We start from the raw sequence: 15,546 nt of genomic DNA, 5'->3' as shown, positions 1-15,546 counted from the left end.
ACAGAAATATAGCCCACATTCTTGCATAATTGGCATGCAGCTTTTTTCTTCACCCTTCTTATTCCTAGAAATTTCTAGCAATTCACTTATATATGCTTAGAATGTTTAAGCCACAGTAATCTTGATTTCCAGTGAAAACAAGGAAGTAAACGACGGTTAACTGTCGGCTGTATATCAACATTCTACAGTAAATGAGTAAGTTTTATGAATATACCATCTCACAATTTCTAGAAACATATACTTCCTCTAATACAACCTAATAGGCCCAAAGATATTTCTTTATACCGTATAAAAATAAAAAGCCAAACATATATAAGCTTACACTTGTGCTTAGTAATTAATGTCTTAGTGGTTTATCTGACTTAGAAATGATTTAGATAGCTAATGATGATTTTTACTTAATTTAATTTGGCATAACTGTTAAGATTGCAAGCTACTAAAAAATTTTGGAAACTGTTCTTCGGCGAGCATATTAGAACCCGAAGCAAAACTATCCAGCATCTCGAGCTACTTCCGTTAACTACTTTTACAGCCCATGCATGTTAGGCAAGCATCGTGAAAGCAAGAGCCTAAAAAAACCTAAAGACACGGATTTTCTGTTTTCTGCTGCACGAAGTAATGGATATCAAGCAATTCATTTTCACTGCACCTTTCCTTAGACATTTGCTCTTAGGTTCAATTTATAATTTTTTATGGTCTTCAACATCTGGTAGATATGACCTTACCTTATTTAACTACTAAACCTCAGCAGAATAAAACATACGCTCCGATTGTCCTTTATCGCTGGTAACTCAGAAGACACGGCTGTTTTTTGTCCAACCAGGGCTATTAAACTGTCCTTAGTTATCCAGACTTGCTCAAATCATATGGGCTTGAAAAATATCTGGGGTAGTTTCTATATTTCTGGGTATTTTAGGGATAATTAATAGAAGGGCTGATTTATACCTAAGCCATTTTTTAAAAAAAGATTTTATTTATTTATTTGACAGAGAGGAGACAGCCAGCGAGAGAGGGAACACAAGCAGGGGGAGTGGGAGAGGAAGAAGCAGGGTCCTAGGGGAGGAGCCTGATGTGGGGTTCGATTCCAGAACGCTGGGATCACACCCTGAGCCGCAGGCAGACGCTTAACGACTGCACCACCCAGGCGCCCCTGTATCTAAGCCATTTTGAAGAGAGCTCCGTGAAGGGATTTCATGGATTAATTTGGCCATGCCATCTTGAGTGGAACAATATCACACACACAGCACATACGTACACACACAGTACATACGTACATACACAGTACATACGTACACACAGCACATACGTACACACAGTACATACGTACACACAGTACATACGTACACACACAGTACATACGTACACACACACACAAACGGACAGATGCGGACAGAGATCTTACAGGTTTCACTCTAAAATGTTAGCCACAGATCAGCAAAACAGAGTGATGCAGGCTCCCTGGTTTGTAGAAAAATAGTTGGATCTCATCTTTGCTCCATTTTGGATTTTTTATCTGAATTGTGTTTCTGGCAGATGGGACAAGTTGAGGTGGTTTATTCAGTATAAGAGTTAAAGTTTTTTACGAGTGTTTGTGGAGGAGACTTTTAAGCTTTTCAGTTGCCCCAGTATGTAATTTTTAAAAAAGATTTTATTTATTTATTTGAGAAGGAGAGAGAGAGAGAGCGAGCACGAGCAGGGGAGTGGCAGAGGGAGAGGGAGAAGCACAGTCCCCACTGAGTGTGAGGCTCGATCCCAGTGATGAGGGAGCAGAAGGCTGGCTGAAGACAAGGCAAAAGCTGACACCCTGCAACCCGCCCCGCCACCCCCATAGGATGTAGGTGACATTCCTCAGGCACTCCTGGCTGCCCTAAAGGACAAAGAAGTAGTTAACCTATAGAGACCACAATCCTGCAAGACTTGAGTCTCCCTCGGTTTACAAATGTCTTAGCAGTTTACAAGAACAAAGCATTTCTATCAATAACTGAGCTTCCGGAAGGGAATGTAGATACAATTAAATGTCTTTATAACCCGCAGCCTCCAGGAAGTTTCCAACCATCTTAATGTTAACGCCTTGCTAGAGGGAAAAACAACCTTAACTTGACAACTGCAAGGCCTCCGGTATCCTGAGAATCTTCTTTAACATATGAAAGTATTTTCTCGACCTCTCTTTTTCCTTACCTCCCCCAACCCCACAGTATATAATCAGCCACCCCTCACAGCCTGGGGCAGCAGCTCTTTCTGCCCAGGAGTCCTCTCCCCGTGCTTTCATAAGCCACCATTTTGCACCAAAGATGTCTCAAGAATTCTTTCTTGGTCATCGGCTCCGGACTCCACCCCACTGAACCTCACGTATATCCCACAACCTCATCACCAGGACCCTGAGATCGTGATCTGAGCCGAAATCAAGAGTTGGAGGCTTAACCGACTGAGTCACCCAGGTGCCACCCCCCACCCCAATATGTAATTTTAAGGAGGCCGTGGAATATATCTTAGGGGCGAGATTGAGGGGACCTGCCTGGATGTCTCCAAATCCCATCTAAGTGAGTAAATTATCCAGTCTGTTTCCAAAGAGCAGTTTTCCGTCTTAGCTTCAGGTAGCTGCTTTCAGGGGTCCTTGAGTCCCTTGAGAAACCCTGATGGAGACAGGGAGCTAATTATTCAAGGGCCCAACGGGCTGGCAGGGGCAGGGAAAAGGTCTGGCAGGGGCAGGCAGAGGGAGGGAGCAGGCAGGGGTTTGAAGGGGTCCCATCAGGGGATACAAGGGAACTGAAGGGAAGATCAAAAAGGGTAGACGGGGACGTGGGAAAGGAGACGTCTTAGAGGAAGCAGTGAAGTTCCAAATTCAGCAGAGGGTCTTGAAGGGGGGGGGGCTTCAGTCAACTGAGACGTTTCCTTGGAAGAAGCAGGATCAAGTAGAATAGAGAGGCTTCCCAAAGAGCCAGGAGAAATATTCCAGCCTCGGGAGTCAGGCAGTGAATCCCCTCTCAAAGAAAGGGCCAGGAAGAAAGACTTCCAGCCCAGCAGGAATCTGTCAAACAACATCGCCTGTGACTCTTCATCCAGCTTCACAGAACATACTCGGAACCTTAAGAGCCAAAACCTACCCGGGCTGTGCTTCAGGGACGTTCACCCGGAGCCCGGGCTCGGGAGTCGGGCTCACAACGGGTCCCCGATCAATCGGCCAGGACCGGGGCGCCTGGGTGGCTCAGTTGGTTGGGTGTCTGCCTTTGGCTCAGGTCGTGATCCCAGGGTCCTGGGATCGAGCCCCACATCCTGCTCCTTGCTCAGCGGGGAACCTACTTCTCCCTCTGCCTCTGCCTACCACCCCCCCTGCTTGTGCACTCCTCCGTGCTCTCTCTCTCTGTGTCAAATAAGTAAACAAATAAAATCTTAAAAAAAAAATCAGGCAGGACGGAAGACAAAGGCCTCAGAATGTCCACCTGGGGTCCTGGATGACATGGCCAGGGGTCCAATGATGAATTGGATCTCACATGAGTTATGGCACCACGGCTGCTAGAAAACTAGACCCAGACAGTTGTTTACATGGTAAAAAAAAAAAAAAATTTATTCAAGAACAATCACAGGGGCCCTTATGGAACTGGGCCCTCTGTTCTGAATACAACAATTACGAATCGTCCCGGCTATTAGGCGGACATGTGCAGCCAAGGAGCAGGGAGAGGCTGGTGGCTGGAAGATGGCTGAGGGTTGGAGGATCCTTGCTAAATGGACCTAACAGGATTCTGGCCGAAGGCAGGCCCGGGTGATCAGGGACCTCCTGGGAAACGGTGGAGGGTAAGGAATTTGATCAGATATCGGGGGTGGGACGGGATTCGTGCTAAAACGGGGCAGTGCTGAGATGGATACGGAAACCCTGAGGTCAAGGCCTGGTTGAGAAAGGTCTCAAGGAAGCCTAACTGAAGTGGGGTCAAGGACAGAGTCTTGTGGATGGCAGCCCCAGACCAGCGCAAGGCAAGTGCGGTCCCTTCCTCAAGCCTTAGCCTAAAAGACCTCATAACTTGGTAGGAGTCCTGAGTAAGGAGAGACACTCTCCCCCTACCCTTGCCCAGACTACAGAAGCAAGGGGCCTCTTCCTCAAAACATGTGACCCCCTCACCTCCTCTCTCCACCTCCAAAGACCTCAAACAAGCCATCCCAGCTCCACCCCCTAGCCCCCTGGGGGCCCCTTCCTTCCGGGACTGCCATGGACATACTTGGGGCTTCAATTTCCATGCTCCCTATGCTCCCCATGACACTGCTTGGCACGTATGGCAAGGCTGTCACATGCCCCCCTCCCCCTCCCAGCCTATGGGTTCCCTCAGGTGGATTCTGTGTCTGATCGGAGGTGTCCCCCCTGGGCTGTAGAAGACCATCGGTACAGGTCTACTGAATGAATGAACCAATGGATGATTCTGTCCAAAGTTACTGAAGACTGTCTTTTTCTTCTTACAGTAGTTCGTGGGAACGTTCAGTATATAATCCAGGAAAAGCAGAGCTGCTCAAGTGGAGATTGAAGTGGGGGAGCGGCACCCCAGAAATCATCCCAGATGTGCCCAGGAAAACACAGGGCTTTGGGGAACGCCTGAAACAGCGTCTCTGGTCCCCCTGCTCATGGGGAAACTGATGCCCCCAGCAGGGAATGGACTTAAGTCAGAGAAGGGGCCGGGGCGAGGACCAGGACTCGGTGCCCTGCTGGGTTTTCAGTCGCTGGCCCCACTGTCCCCAGCTGCCCGGGTGGGTCATCATGAAGCAGGTGCAAGGAAGGGTAGTTAAAAGTCAGATGCAGGGCACCTGGGTGGCTCAGTCAGTTAAGTGTCTGACTCTTGGTTTCGGCTCAGGTCATGATTTCAGGGTCGTGAGATGGAGCCCCGAGTCGGGCTCTGCAATCAGCTTGGATGCTGCTTATCTCTCTCCCTCTGCTCCTCCCCCCCCCACTCTCTCTCTAATAAATACATAAATAAATCTTAAAAAAAAAAAGTCAGATCCCGAGGAGTCAGACCCAGCCCCATCACTGACAACCTGTGTGACTCTGGACAAGTTACTTCCCCTCTCTGAGATGTTCAACAGCAAAGGACGGGGTGGAGGTTGATGCCTGACAAGCACCCAGGCCAAATCATTGTCCAACCCTTGGAACACACCACTCTCCAGCCTTCCTGACACTCATCTCTCTGCCAGAATAGGGCAACATCATCTAGGCCCCGGGGCAGGAAGGGGACAGGCCATGCCAGCTGCTGGGTGTCAGGAACCTGCTCTCCCCAGAGCCGCAGACCCTGGAGGGAGTCTCTGTGCCCTCCCCTGATGCTGGCCAGTGGGTGCCAAGCCAAGGAGGACCAGCCGTGGGGAGTTGAGGCAGGAGGCCTTTATTAGATTGAGGAGGGGGTGCTGAGTCCTATGGAGAGTCTCTGGGGTGCAGCATCCTGGACAGGCCGGGGCAAGGTGGGGGATGGGGCAGGCAAGACTCCTTGGCAGCAGAATCTCGTCCCGACACACGGACCCAGACTCTCTGGAGTGGACATGTGTGGGAGCTGGAGGGGCCCAGCCTGAAACCTGGGCTCCCAGGGGTGAGGGGCGGAGACTTCTGCAGACCCCACCTGAGGCAGGGACTCCAGGTGCCCCATCCTGCCTCCACCCCTGGCTTGGTGGGGGCTTCAGCTCAGAGATAATGGGCCCTCCCAAGACGGCCAGGAAAGGGTAGTTTGTTAGCTGGAAGATGTCAGTGATGACGCTCACAGGGGACCAGAGCCGCCATGCCACGACAGTCAGCCACGACAGTCAGCCGGAGGTGAGCCGTGGAGGGGCTTCTTCTCACGCACAGTGACAGCCGACGTCAACAAACAGCTTCATCCTCGGTGCCCAACGCCGGTGTTCTAGAAGATGCAGCTTGGCAAGGCTTCTGCCCAGTGCTGCTATTTTGGGGGTAGACGTTCTCTCCCCACCCCCACACCTCTCCTGCCTCCGGCTTTCTCAACCATCCCTGGTGACAGTGGTCTACAAGGTACTAGCAGGGCGGATCGAGCTCCTGGTGGCTGTTCTTGGTGTCCAGGTGGTCACAGCGCTGTGCCAGTGGGTCCTCGGGGTGACGCAGGGCATGCTGGCTACTTGGAGGCCGCTGAGCTTGAGGTCAAGAGGTGAGGCAGGCGGGACAGGGGAGGGCGCACCTGGAGAAACAGCCACGCTGGCGCGGAGTCAAGAGAGCTGGCCCTGCCGAGGCTTACCCTCTTCCACCTCTGCCCACACTTCCCCGGGCTCAGGGGGAACCTGGGCCCAAGGAGAGCCTGCGCCCCAGGCTCCTTTACCCCGATTCTCCTGCCCAGACCACTCTTGTCCCATCTCTCTCCCACCTTCTCCCCTCCCTTCCCTCTGCACCCTGCTCCCTCCCCACTGCCTTCCTGAACCTTCCCCACAGCCTCCTTCCTGGACCTGGTCCCTCCTGCCTTTGTTTCCCCCTTCACGGAGGTGGGTCCCAGCCCTCGGCCTCTTCCCCATTGAGAGGGCTTCCGACCCCAGCGTGCAGCCTCGCCTCTCCCTGGCAGGGAGAGATGGCTCTGGGGTCCTTCCACCCACTGGCCTGGCTGCCGCAGGAGGGAAGGCACGGGGCGGGGTGGGGGGGGGCTGTCCCCTCCACGTCTGTCAGGGTCCCAGGAGCCTGGGGTTGGGTGCTCCTCAGAGCAGTGCAATAGTGTAGGGAGGAGGGGGAAGACCTGAGTGTTGGGGGACCTATTTGTGCCCCCGTCTTGGTCACCCTGCACCTAGGGGAGTGCCGCTGGGGACATGGGTTCTGTGGGTGCCCTGCAGACTGCTCTGAGGCCAGACTTTGGGGCTGACACTGTGGCCATCCTCTGATGTCTGGGCCTAGACTCTGGGCCACCCCCCGCCCCCCACCATGGAGCTCTAGAGAGAAAGCAAGGATCACCCTGAATCATCTCCTAGGGGAGCCAAGAGGCCCCCAGAGCCCAGGCCTTGGGCGCAGCACGCCGGTGGGCTGGGGAGCGGCCTGAGGACACACCAGGCTCTGGGGCTGAGCTGGTAGCTCAGGGTCTTGGTCTCTAGGTCTCCGGGCTCCAACCGTGAGGGTCAGGCTGAGGAAGTCAGGCTGGGCCGGGGGCAGAGGCCCCACGCAGAGGCCCCCACCTCCTCTCTCTCAGGCCTTGGCTTTCACACTCAGGAGAGGCCCCAACAAGGCACCTGTTCCCTGCCAAGTCTAGGGCCCCTGGCGGGACATGGCCCTGCCGAGGCTAACCCTCTCCCACCTCTGCCCACATTCCCCCGGGCTCAGGGGAAACTGGGAGCCTGGGGGCCACAGTCAGGGCCCAGACCTTCCTGAGTCCTCTGGGGCCGGTCTCGCAGGGGCGGCTCCAGGGAGGAAAGAGCCAGGCAGACCCCAGGCTCCCAGTCTTCCCCCCACCTCCCCCTGCTCCATCTGTCTGGTCCCTAGAGGGCACTAGGGAGATGCAGGGGGAGCGGAGGAGATGTGTCCTCAGGCCACCTCCTCCGGGGGCGGCTCATAGATGCTGCAGTTGGGCGTGGGGCCCTGACAGTAGATGTTGAGGTAGTTGCGATGTTTCTCGTTGTACGTCTGGTTCCGGAGACACAGAACCACGCTCCTGTCACATTCGCAGGTCTGCTTGTCACACTCCGTCTCATTGAGCTCACCTGTGTGGGGCAGAGAGGTTCTAGTGGGCCTCAGAAGGTGGGTGGGGGGCAGCAGCATCACTGGCGGTTCACCCCAGGCCGGCAGCTCAGAAGCTCCGGGATGGGCCCCGCCGGCTGTGTCCACCGCCCTCCTGGGGGCTCTGGGGCGCGCTTAAATCAGGGAAGCCCTGAAGTCCAACGTGCCACTTTATAGTAGGGGAAACTGAGGCCCAGAAAGGGGGGCGGGTTTACCAATGTCACCCAAGCCAACCCAAGGCAGGGCTGGGACAGACACTCAGGTGTCAGGAATCCCCTGCCCCAGGGCCTCGTCTCTCCCATCACAGAATCCCAGGACCACCCCCCCCCCCCCGACTCCTGGAGGGAGCTGGTGATAAGGAGCTGCTGAGGAGGGGGTCCTAAAGAGCTTGGCCTAGGGCCTCCCATGAGCAAATGCTTAAGACCTAGTCACTGTGGCTGCAGCTGCTGCTACTTTTCTGAGCCTCCAGAAATCATCCGCCCTGACCGTTCCCAACTTTAGGGATGCACTAGGATCCACCGGCGGCTTGTTGAAACAGACTGTTGGGCCCCAGCCCGCCAGCTTCAGGTTCAGTGGGTCTGGGCGGGGCCTGATAATCTGCATTTCTAACAAGTTCCTAGGTGATGGAGATGGTGCCGGTTCGGGGAACCCCTCCCTAGTTCAGTGGTTGGCACACTTCTCAAACTTTCTGTCAGCAGAATACTTGCTCTTAAATGAAACTCTTTGCAGGAGGCTAATATATCAAACGGCCAAAAGAGAAGCACTTAAACTATCAAATGAGTTCACAGGGCCAGCTGGACCACTCAGGGACCTCCCCATCACCTGACCCCCATGACCCCAGTAACCCCCAGAACCCAATGTGAAAACCACTGCTTGAGTTAGTCCACCGCCCTTTGGGGAAATGCTTTAATGAGGAGACACCCCCCTCTCCCAAGCCAGCCCCTCCATTCCATGTTGCAGAATACGGGGACCTCAGTGCCCTGGGCTCCCGAGGTGCCCCAGACGTTCCCAGTTCCCCAGCAAATGCTTCCCCAGAGAACAGGAGACTTGGGGTTTCTTTGCAAAGCTGGGCTTGCTTGTGAGCTTTTAGTGAGGGACAGTGAGACGAACCTAGTTAAGACACGGTGACAAAGGGAGCCCGGGGCTGCCCATGGGACTGGGCCAGGGGCACCTGCTACCTAAGGGGAGGCAGGGCAGGGACACTCGGGCCATTAACTCGGACACCACATCCCTCAGTGGAGGAATGGCCTGGAGAGTCCGTGGTAAGCGAGGGAACACCGCCCGGCCTGGTTCTCATAGCTTGAATCCTGGAAACACTGAGCGTCCTGGAATGAGGCCACCTTCTGGTGGGGTCCCCAAGACAGAACCGGAAAGGAACAGGTCTGCTCTGATCCACACCCTTCCATGGGCCCATGGAGAGCCTGAGGCCAGGTAGGGAAGCACCCTGCATAGGATTACACACAGCAGGAAATGCTGGCAGAATCCAGGTTTGAACCCAGGTCAGCATGTCACAAAGTCTCAGCATCACTGGAGGATCTGGTTAAAAACAGATCCGGACCCACTGAATCGGAACCACTGAATCGGAACCACTCCCTAACCTCTGTGAAGCTTAAGAATCAAGGACCTGGGAATCAGGGTGCCAATTCAGGCCTGGAGGATCAGAGCACATCAGGAGGAGAGCCACGGCTAGGGTTCTCAGATTTAACAAACAAACAAAAACAAGAGGCCTGGCTAATTTGAATTTCAGACAAACAGTACATATTTTAGTATAAGTATGTCCCAAATATTATGTGGGATATACTTATGCTAATTCTTAATGTTACACTAACAGTAATTGATTTTTATGCTAACATTTAATTTTTAGCATGAGGACGTCCCATGCGATATTTAGGATATACTTACGTGAAAATAGTTTTCGTTGTTTATCTGAAACTCAAATTTAACTGGGCGTCCTGTATGTCGTCTGGCAACCCTGTGCACAGCCCCAGCACAGGGCAGGGGGACTGGCAATCTAAGCCCTTCTCCTAGGTGGGGGAGGGGGGAGTGGCAGGGGGAGAACTCACTGCAGATGATCGAAGTATTATTCTCGATGGTGTGGTCATAATGGTCCACATAGGGGTGACAGCCCAGGTCGAAGAGTTTCTGGTAGCAGCAGTCATGGGCATGGCAGCACCTAGGAGCAGACAGAGGATAGCAGGCCCCCATAACCAGGCTTGGCCCATCCCCCAGTGGCAGAGACCCCAACCATCTGTTCCAGTTCCTTCTAGATCAGACCTTCAGACGGAGGCCCAGAGAGGGGCAGTTCCTTGCCTGAGGTCACACAGCCAGGCAGAGCCCGGCCAGTGCCCCAGTTTCCTGCCTATGATCCTGCCTTCCTGTTCTATGCCTAGGGCTCCCAGCTTTCCCCCCTGAGAGCCCTAGCTGCCGCTGCAGGAGGCGGGAAGCATCAGGCTGTCTGGCGATGTGGTCAGGATGGGAAGGAGGGTCAGGCCTCAGTCAGTGTCAAAGGAGCCTGACTATATCAAGAGGCCATGCCTGGCTGTGCGGGATGGCCAGGAGAGACAAAGGTCTGCAGGGGTGAGTACGGATTGGGGGTGAAGGACAGGAAGCAAATGTAGTGTGGTCACCGCCATCCCCTCTAGTGGAGGAAGGCGATTAGTCAACATGCCTTTATTGAGCCCCCCGTGATACCCCGACTTGGTGCTGGCTGGTTCTGGGGAGACAGGAGCAGAAAGTAAGCTCCATCAGAGCCTCCAGGGTGATGGGGTGAGAGGGGTCACAGCCCTTCCTTTTGCTGAGTGTGAGCTGCATGTCTGTTGCTCTCATGTGTTTTGGGGGCAGGTCGATGTTTCCTTCCTGGCGAGAGCGGGAGTTCAAATGCCTCCAAGCCTAAGACTTGCAGAAGGACAATAGAAACCATCTAAGACAGTCGAGGAGGACACGGGTCAAGGCCAGGCTCCCGGTCACTAACTCATTGAACCAGCCTCATCCTTTGGGGGAAGGGTCCTCTCCCATCCATCAGAGACGGAGACCAGTCTGACCCTCACTGCCCCCCTCCCAGTCCCGACATGACAGCAGCACAGGCGCTCCGGGACCTACCAGTCCACCTCGTCCATGGGCAGCCCGCGCCCTCCCAGCCCGCAGTAGCAGCCGTAGCCCACGAAGGACAGGACGGCGCTCCTCCCCGTGACGGCTTCCACCATGGACTTCAGGTTCAGCAGGCTGCTGCCGGCCTCGGGTAGGACTGCGAGAAAACCGAGGGTGCTGTGAGCGTCCTGCCTGCTGGGCGGCCCCTCCTGTCTGACCTACCTCCCCACACCCTGGGGCCAGGGAAAGGGGGAGGGAGGGGGGAGGGTGAGCAGAGTGGGGGAGGATGGAAGCAGTGTATAAAAAGCTGCGAGAAGGGGCCCCTGGGCGGCTCAGTCAGTGAAGCATCTGCCTTCCGCTCAGGTCATGATCCCAGGGTCCCAGGATCGAGCCCCAGGTCACGTGGGGCTCCCTGCTCAGCAGGGAGTCTGCTTGTCCCTCTCCCTCTGCCCCTCTCCCTGCTTTGCACTCTCTCTCTCTCAAATAAATAAATGAAATCTTAAAAAAACAAAGCAAAAACGTGAGGCACTAGGGCCCTTATAATCATTGTTCCTATTTGCTGAGGGCTCTGTGCCAGGGGCTGCCCTAAACCCCTCCCATGCATTAACTCCCTGAGTGCTGTTATTATCCCCACTTTATAGATGAGGAGACTGAGGTCCAGAGCACTTAATTTAGTAACTTGCCCGAGAACGCTATCAAAAAGTAGTAGGGCTAGAATTTGGACCCAGGCAGTGAGATCCCAAGTGCCGGGGCCACTATCAGGGGCTTCACAAATGCCACGTGGTCTTCTGAACACAGGGGTTTGATTCTGGGCCCTGGGCCTTGGTCTGGCTCCTCTGCCTCCAGCAGGGACTTTGTGTCCCTACCACAGTACTCGCAAATCACAATGAATCCAGAGACAATTCGGTGCTCTGGTTGTTCAGCAAAGACAGACGGACAGACAGACAGACACACACACACACACCCCTTTTCCCTTTGGCCATGTCTCACAAGCAGCAAGAGCGCAATGACCCCCTCCCACACCAGCAAACTCAGCCGCATCCCCGCACCTGCCAGCCTGGCCTACCCCAGAGACAGATCCTCCTCTCCTCCTCTCCCCTGCTCCCTGCCTCCCGGGCCCCAGGGCCTGTGCTGACTCGGCATCTCACGGCTCACTGCTGAGTCAACCTGAGCCTGGTGCTTTAGTCCTTCCTTGGGTGAGGCCGCCCCGCACGCAGGCAGGAGAGCCGCTGTAGCCCCATTTAATGGGTTTGGGGAATCCTGCTCTGCCTGAGTCGTGTCTATTGGCTTCTTGATTTTTGTCGTTACAGAAAATAAGGAGCAAACAGGAAAGGAAACAGGGAAGGAGCTGGGACAAATGACTTTAAGAGGATGCTGTAGAGAGACGTACATGTCTCAGCGGGGTCCGGGGCAGGGAGAGGCAGGACCCCATGTCCCATGGGCCTGAGCCCATCCCTGAGCTGCACAAGGCTCTCTCCCCCAGCCCATTCCCTCCCCCCACCCCGCACTGTGCTGGCGGTTGGCTGCTGGAGGACTTGCGTGCCAACCTGCTTGGGACTCTGATCTGGAATGGGACCGCGCGAGTCAAACCCAGAGAGCCATGGGTTTGCAGACAAGTTCTCCGTGGGCACTGCGGCCCCATGGGCAGGTTGCTTAAGCTCTTTGACATCGATTGCCAAATCCAGGGATAACGCAGCTCTCCTGCAGGGCGCCACCTGCCCAGGCTGTGAGGAGGAGGCTCCCTGGCCTGAAGCCCCGCCTCCCACAGTCTGGCTGTGCAGGTGTTCCCTGGGGAGGGGGGAGGGGAGCAGCTTTCATCACCAGGGCCCTCTGACCAGCAGCTCCATACGGGGTGGACATTATCACAGGAGCCCTCCACACCTCACACACGGGGGGACACACCCCATTACACTCACAAGGGCACACACACCTCAGACACTCCTCCACGCACCATGCTCTGGAGCGCACACGCACCCACAAACACGCATACCTCGTACGCGCAGTCACGTGGTCATACTCAGCAACCTCACACTCAGACACACATACAAGTCACACACCCGTGTAGAGTGTATGTGGAAACACACTTCCCTCCCACACGTTCACACACAGCATGCTCATGCAAAATGCACACTCACTCTTTCCTCTACACACCGCGTATGCTCACAAGCACGCGCCCGTGATACCCTCACAGGCACCTCCCACACAGGTGCACGCCGTCATATACACCGCTGTGCCCACACTCTCCCGCTACCACCTCGCGCGTTCACATACCTCACACCCACGCTCATACGTCCATCTCACACACTCGGTCGCACGTTAGCACACACTTACACATGCAGCACCCACGGCGAACCCGGGAAGCCAAGGCCACGCCCACACACACGCTCCAAGCAGAGGAAAGGGAGTCCGCGCCTGGTCAGGCTGCTGCTGTCCCCGGCCAGCGGTTGGGGCTGAACGCGGATGCTTGTCTTCCAAACAACAGTCACTTTAGCAGCCACGTCAACCCCCCGTTTTTCACGACTGGCCACATTTAACCTTATTTTGTTTCTGGTATCTCTTTCCCTCCTCCCACCTTCCCGAGACACCTGGCTGTGTGCGGGGTGGGATCGGCGTCAGGAGCAGCAGCCCGGGGAAAGGAGCCACCAGACCCTCCCCGCCGACGGCTTGTGCGCTCCCAGACACCTGCTGCACACACACTCACGCACATCCAGGTGCCCCAGTTAACATCCACCTACACGTTTTACAGACGTGTGCTGAGACACACCTCCACACCCAGAGATGTACGCACGTACGGCCACACACAGACTCATTAGCTCTTGCCTAATGTACACATGGACACAAACACACTCCTATCTACACAAACGCCCAGGTTTTCCCGGGGCAGCCAGAGGCCCAGCAAACACCACCGTTTTACGATGCTTGCTCAGCTCTGGGCCCTGCCGCCTCGGAGGCTCGTAAATGCCGAGCAGAGGGGCCTCTGTGTGTTTATGGCTGGGGGGGGGGGGTGCAGACAGCCCCAAGGCAAGGAAGGCCGCCAGGGCCTGAGCGAGGAAGTGGAGGCCCAGAGAGGCAGTGCAGGCCCACGGTCTTGCTGCCAGCCAGTGGCTCGAGAACCTAGCTGCCCAAGGCCACCGGAGAAAGTGTGAGAGTGGGAGAGAACCAGGAGTGTCCCCAGAGCCTTTACTCACCGCTGCCGGCCAGGATGACCATGGCGAAGAACTTCTTCATACCCAAGCTAGATCTGAGAGAGGAGAAAATCCAAGTCCCGAGTCCGTCCCTTCCACTCGCCTGCAGCTCCCGGCCTCATCAGAGGCCCCATCAATGCTGTCCCTTAGGCCCCCATTCCTGCTTCCCCGGGCTCTGTGACGAGAACCTCCCACCTGCCCTGTGGCTCCTGAAAGAACAGTCCCCAGGATGGTAGAGCCAGGAGTCACTAGGAGCCTCCTTCCTTCTTACCCTGAGCAGGAATGGCCTTCCTGCACCAGCTTCCAAGACAGGAAGCTCACTGTCTCATGGGGTCAGGCCTCTGTCACAGATCAGAACCAACCCCTTTTCCAAACACACTCCGGGAAGTCAGTCACATGACCCAACTTGCTGGCTGGGTCTTGCACTTGGAGCCGAGAGACCTGGGTCCCTAGATTCTAGTCCCTGCTCTCCTTCCAAAATGCTGTGTGACCTCGGTAGATCCCTTAGCTTCTCTGGGCCTCAGGTGCCTCATGAGGATTGACTAGATGATCCCTAATGCCCTTCTGGTGCTGAAAATGCGGTGACGTATTTCAGCCATCACTCAGAGACTTAGAGCTCTTCTTTCTGGAGAAATGGACTCCAGGCACCAGTTCCCCACCCCCATCCCTGCTGCTCTCCACAGAGGATTCCATCCCAGGGTAGCAGGCACGTACCTGGAAGTTCTCCAAGGAGAAGAGGCCCTGAGACTTGGGCTCCTCCACCCAGAGGGGTGCCTAACCAGCACCTTCTTCCTGAACACTTTGGGGTTGGCTTGCGCCCCATCTGCCATGTTCTGTTTTCTGGGGGTCCAGCGACATAGGGCTCGTAAGGTCCGCGATTGCTTTGAAGGCTCCGGGGAGCAGGCTCCAGCTCAACGGGGCCACACGTGCTGGCAGGGTAGCGCTGGGGCAGTGCCCCTGGGCAGGACGCAGGTGACATTGCCCTAGAAAAAGGAGACTCCACCTCCTCCCTCCCACAGCCACCGCCCGGCCCACAGCCTGGTACAGTCCCCGCCCCAGGGCCCTCGGCCTACAGGTGGGGGTTTGCACACCTGCCCAGGAGCTGCACCCTCCCTGCACATCTGGAAGGAAATTCACCCAGAGGGCTCCCTGTTCCCACCTGAAACAGATGTGAAACAAAGAAGTTGTTCAGTTACATTTGTTAAAGCACAGTGGGGCCGGCTTTACTCAAGGTGGCATTGGAGAGAGGCGGGGCCACCACAGTGGGGTTTCGTAGCGGGGGACAGAGACTGTGTTCGATTACAAATACAACAAAGAAAAGGGGAATTTGTAGCCAAGGAGCAGGATGGGGGTCAGCAGGTGGAAAAATTACTAAGGGGGGGTGGGAGGATCCTGGCTAAACCCACCTAGCAGGACTCCTGCAGACGACAGGCCAGGGTGACATCACCTGGGGGTGGCAGGTTGATGAGGAGCCCCATCAGACATCTGGGGTAATCAGGTATCGAGGATGGGGGCTCCTGGCTGAGCTGGCTCACAGGGGCTTTCGGAGAGAATGCAGGACAGCGCAGAGACAAACACAGGAGTCCGAGAGTCCAGGCCTCTTGGAAA

At 55.4% G+C, this 15,546-nt stretch overlaps 1 protein-coding gene across 1 annotated transcript; it reads right to left on the bottom strand.

Moving 5' to 3' along the window:
• Window positions 1-5,341: 5,341 nt before the first annotated feature.
• PLA2G2F (phospholipase A2 group IIF) lies at window positions 5,342-14,884 on the bottom strand. Its single transcript, XM_026517213.4, has 5 exons — window positions 14,653-14,884; window positions 13,942-13,994; window positions 10,766-10,910; window positions 9,730-9,839; window positions 5,342-7,650 (listed from the first exon to the last, which is right to left on the bottom strand). The coding sequence occupies exons 1-5, from the start codon at window positions 14,766-14,768 to the stop codon at window positions 7,475-7,477; spliced, it is 600 nt and encodes a 199-aa protein (XP_026372998.1). The 5' UTR covers window positions 14,769-14,884; the 3' UTR covers window positions 5,342-7,474.
• Window positions 14,885-15,546: the final 662 nt, after the last annotated feature.

Source organism: Ursus arctos, unplaced genomic scaffold (genome assembly GCF_023065955.2).
Source record: "Ursus arctos isolate Adak ecotype North America unplaced genomic scaffold, UrsArc2.0 scaffold_32, whole genome shotgun sequence".
NCBI lineage: Eukaryota > Metazoa > Chordata > Mammalia > Carnivora > Ursidae > Ursus > Ursus arctos.
This window is presented reverse-complemented; position numbering and strand designations above follow the sequence as displayed.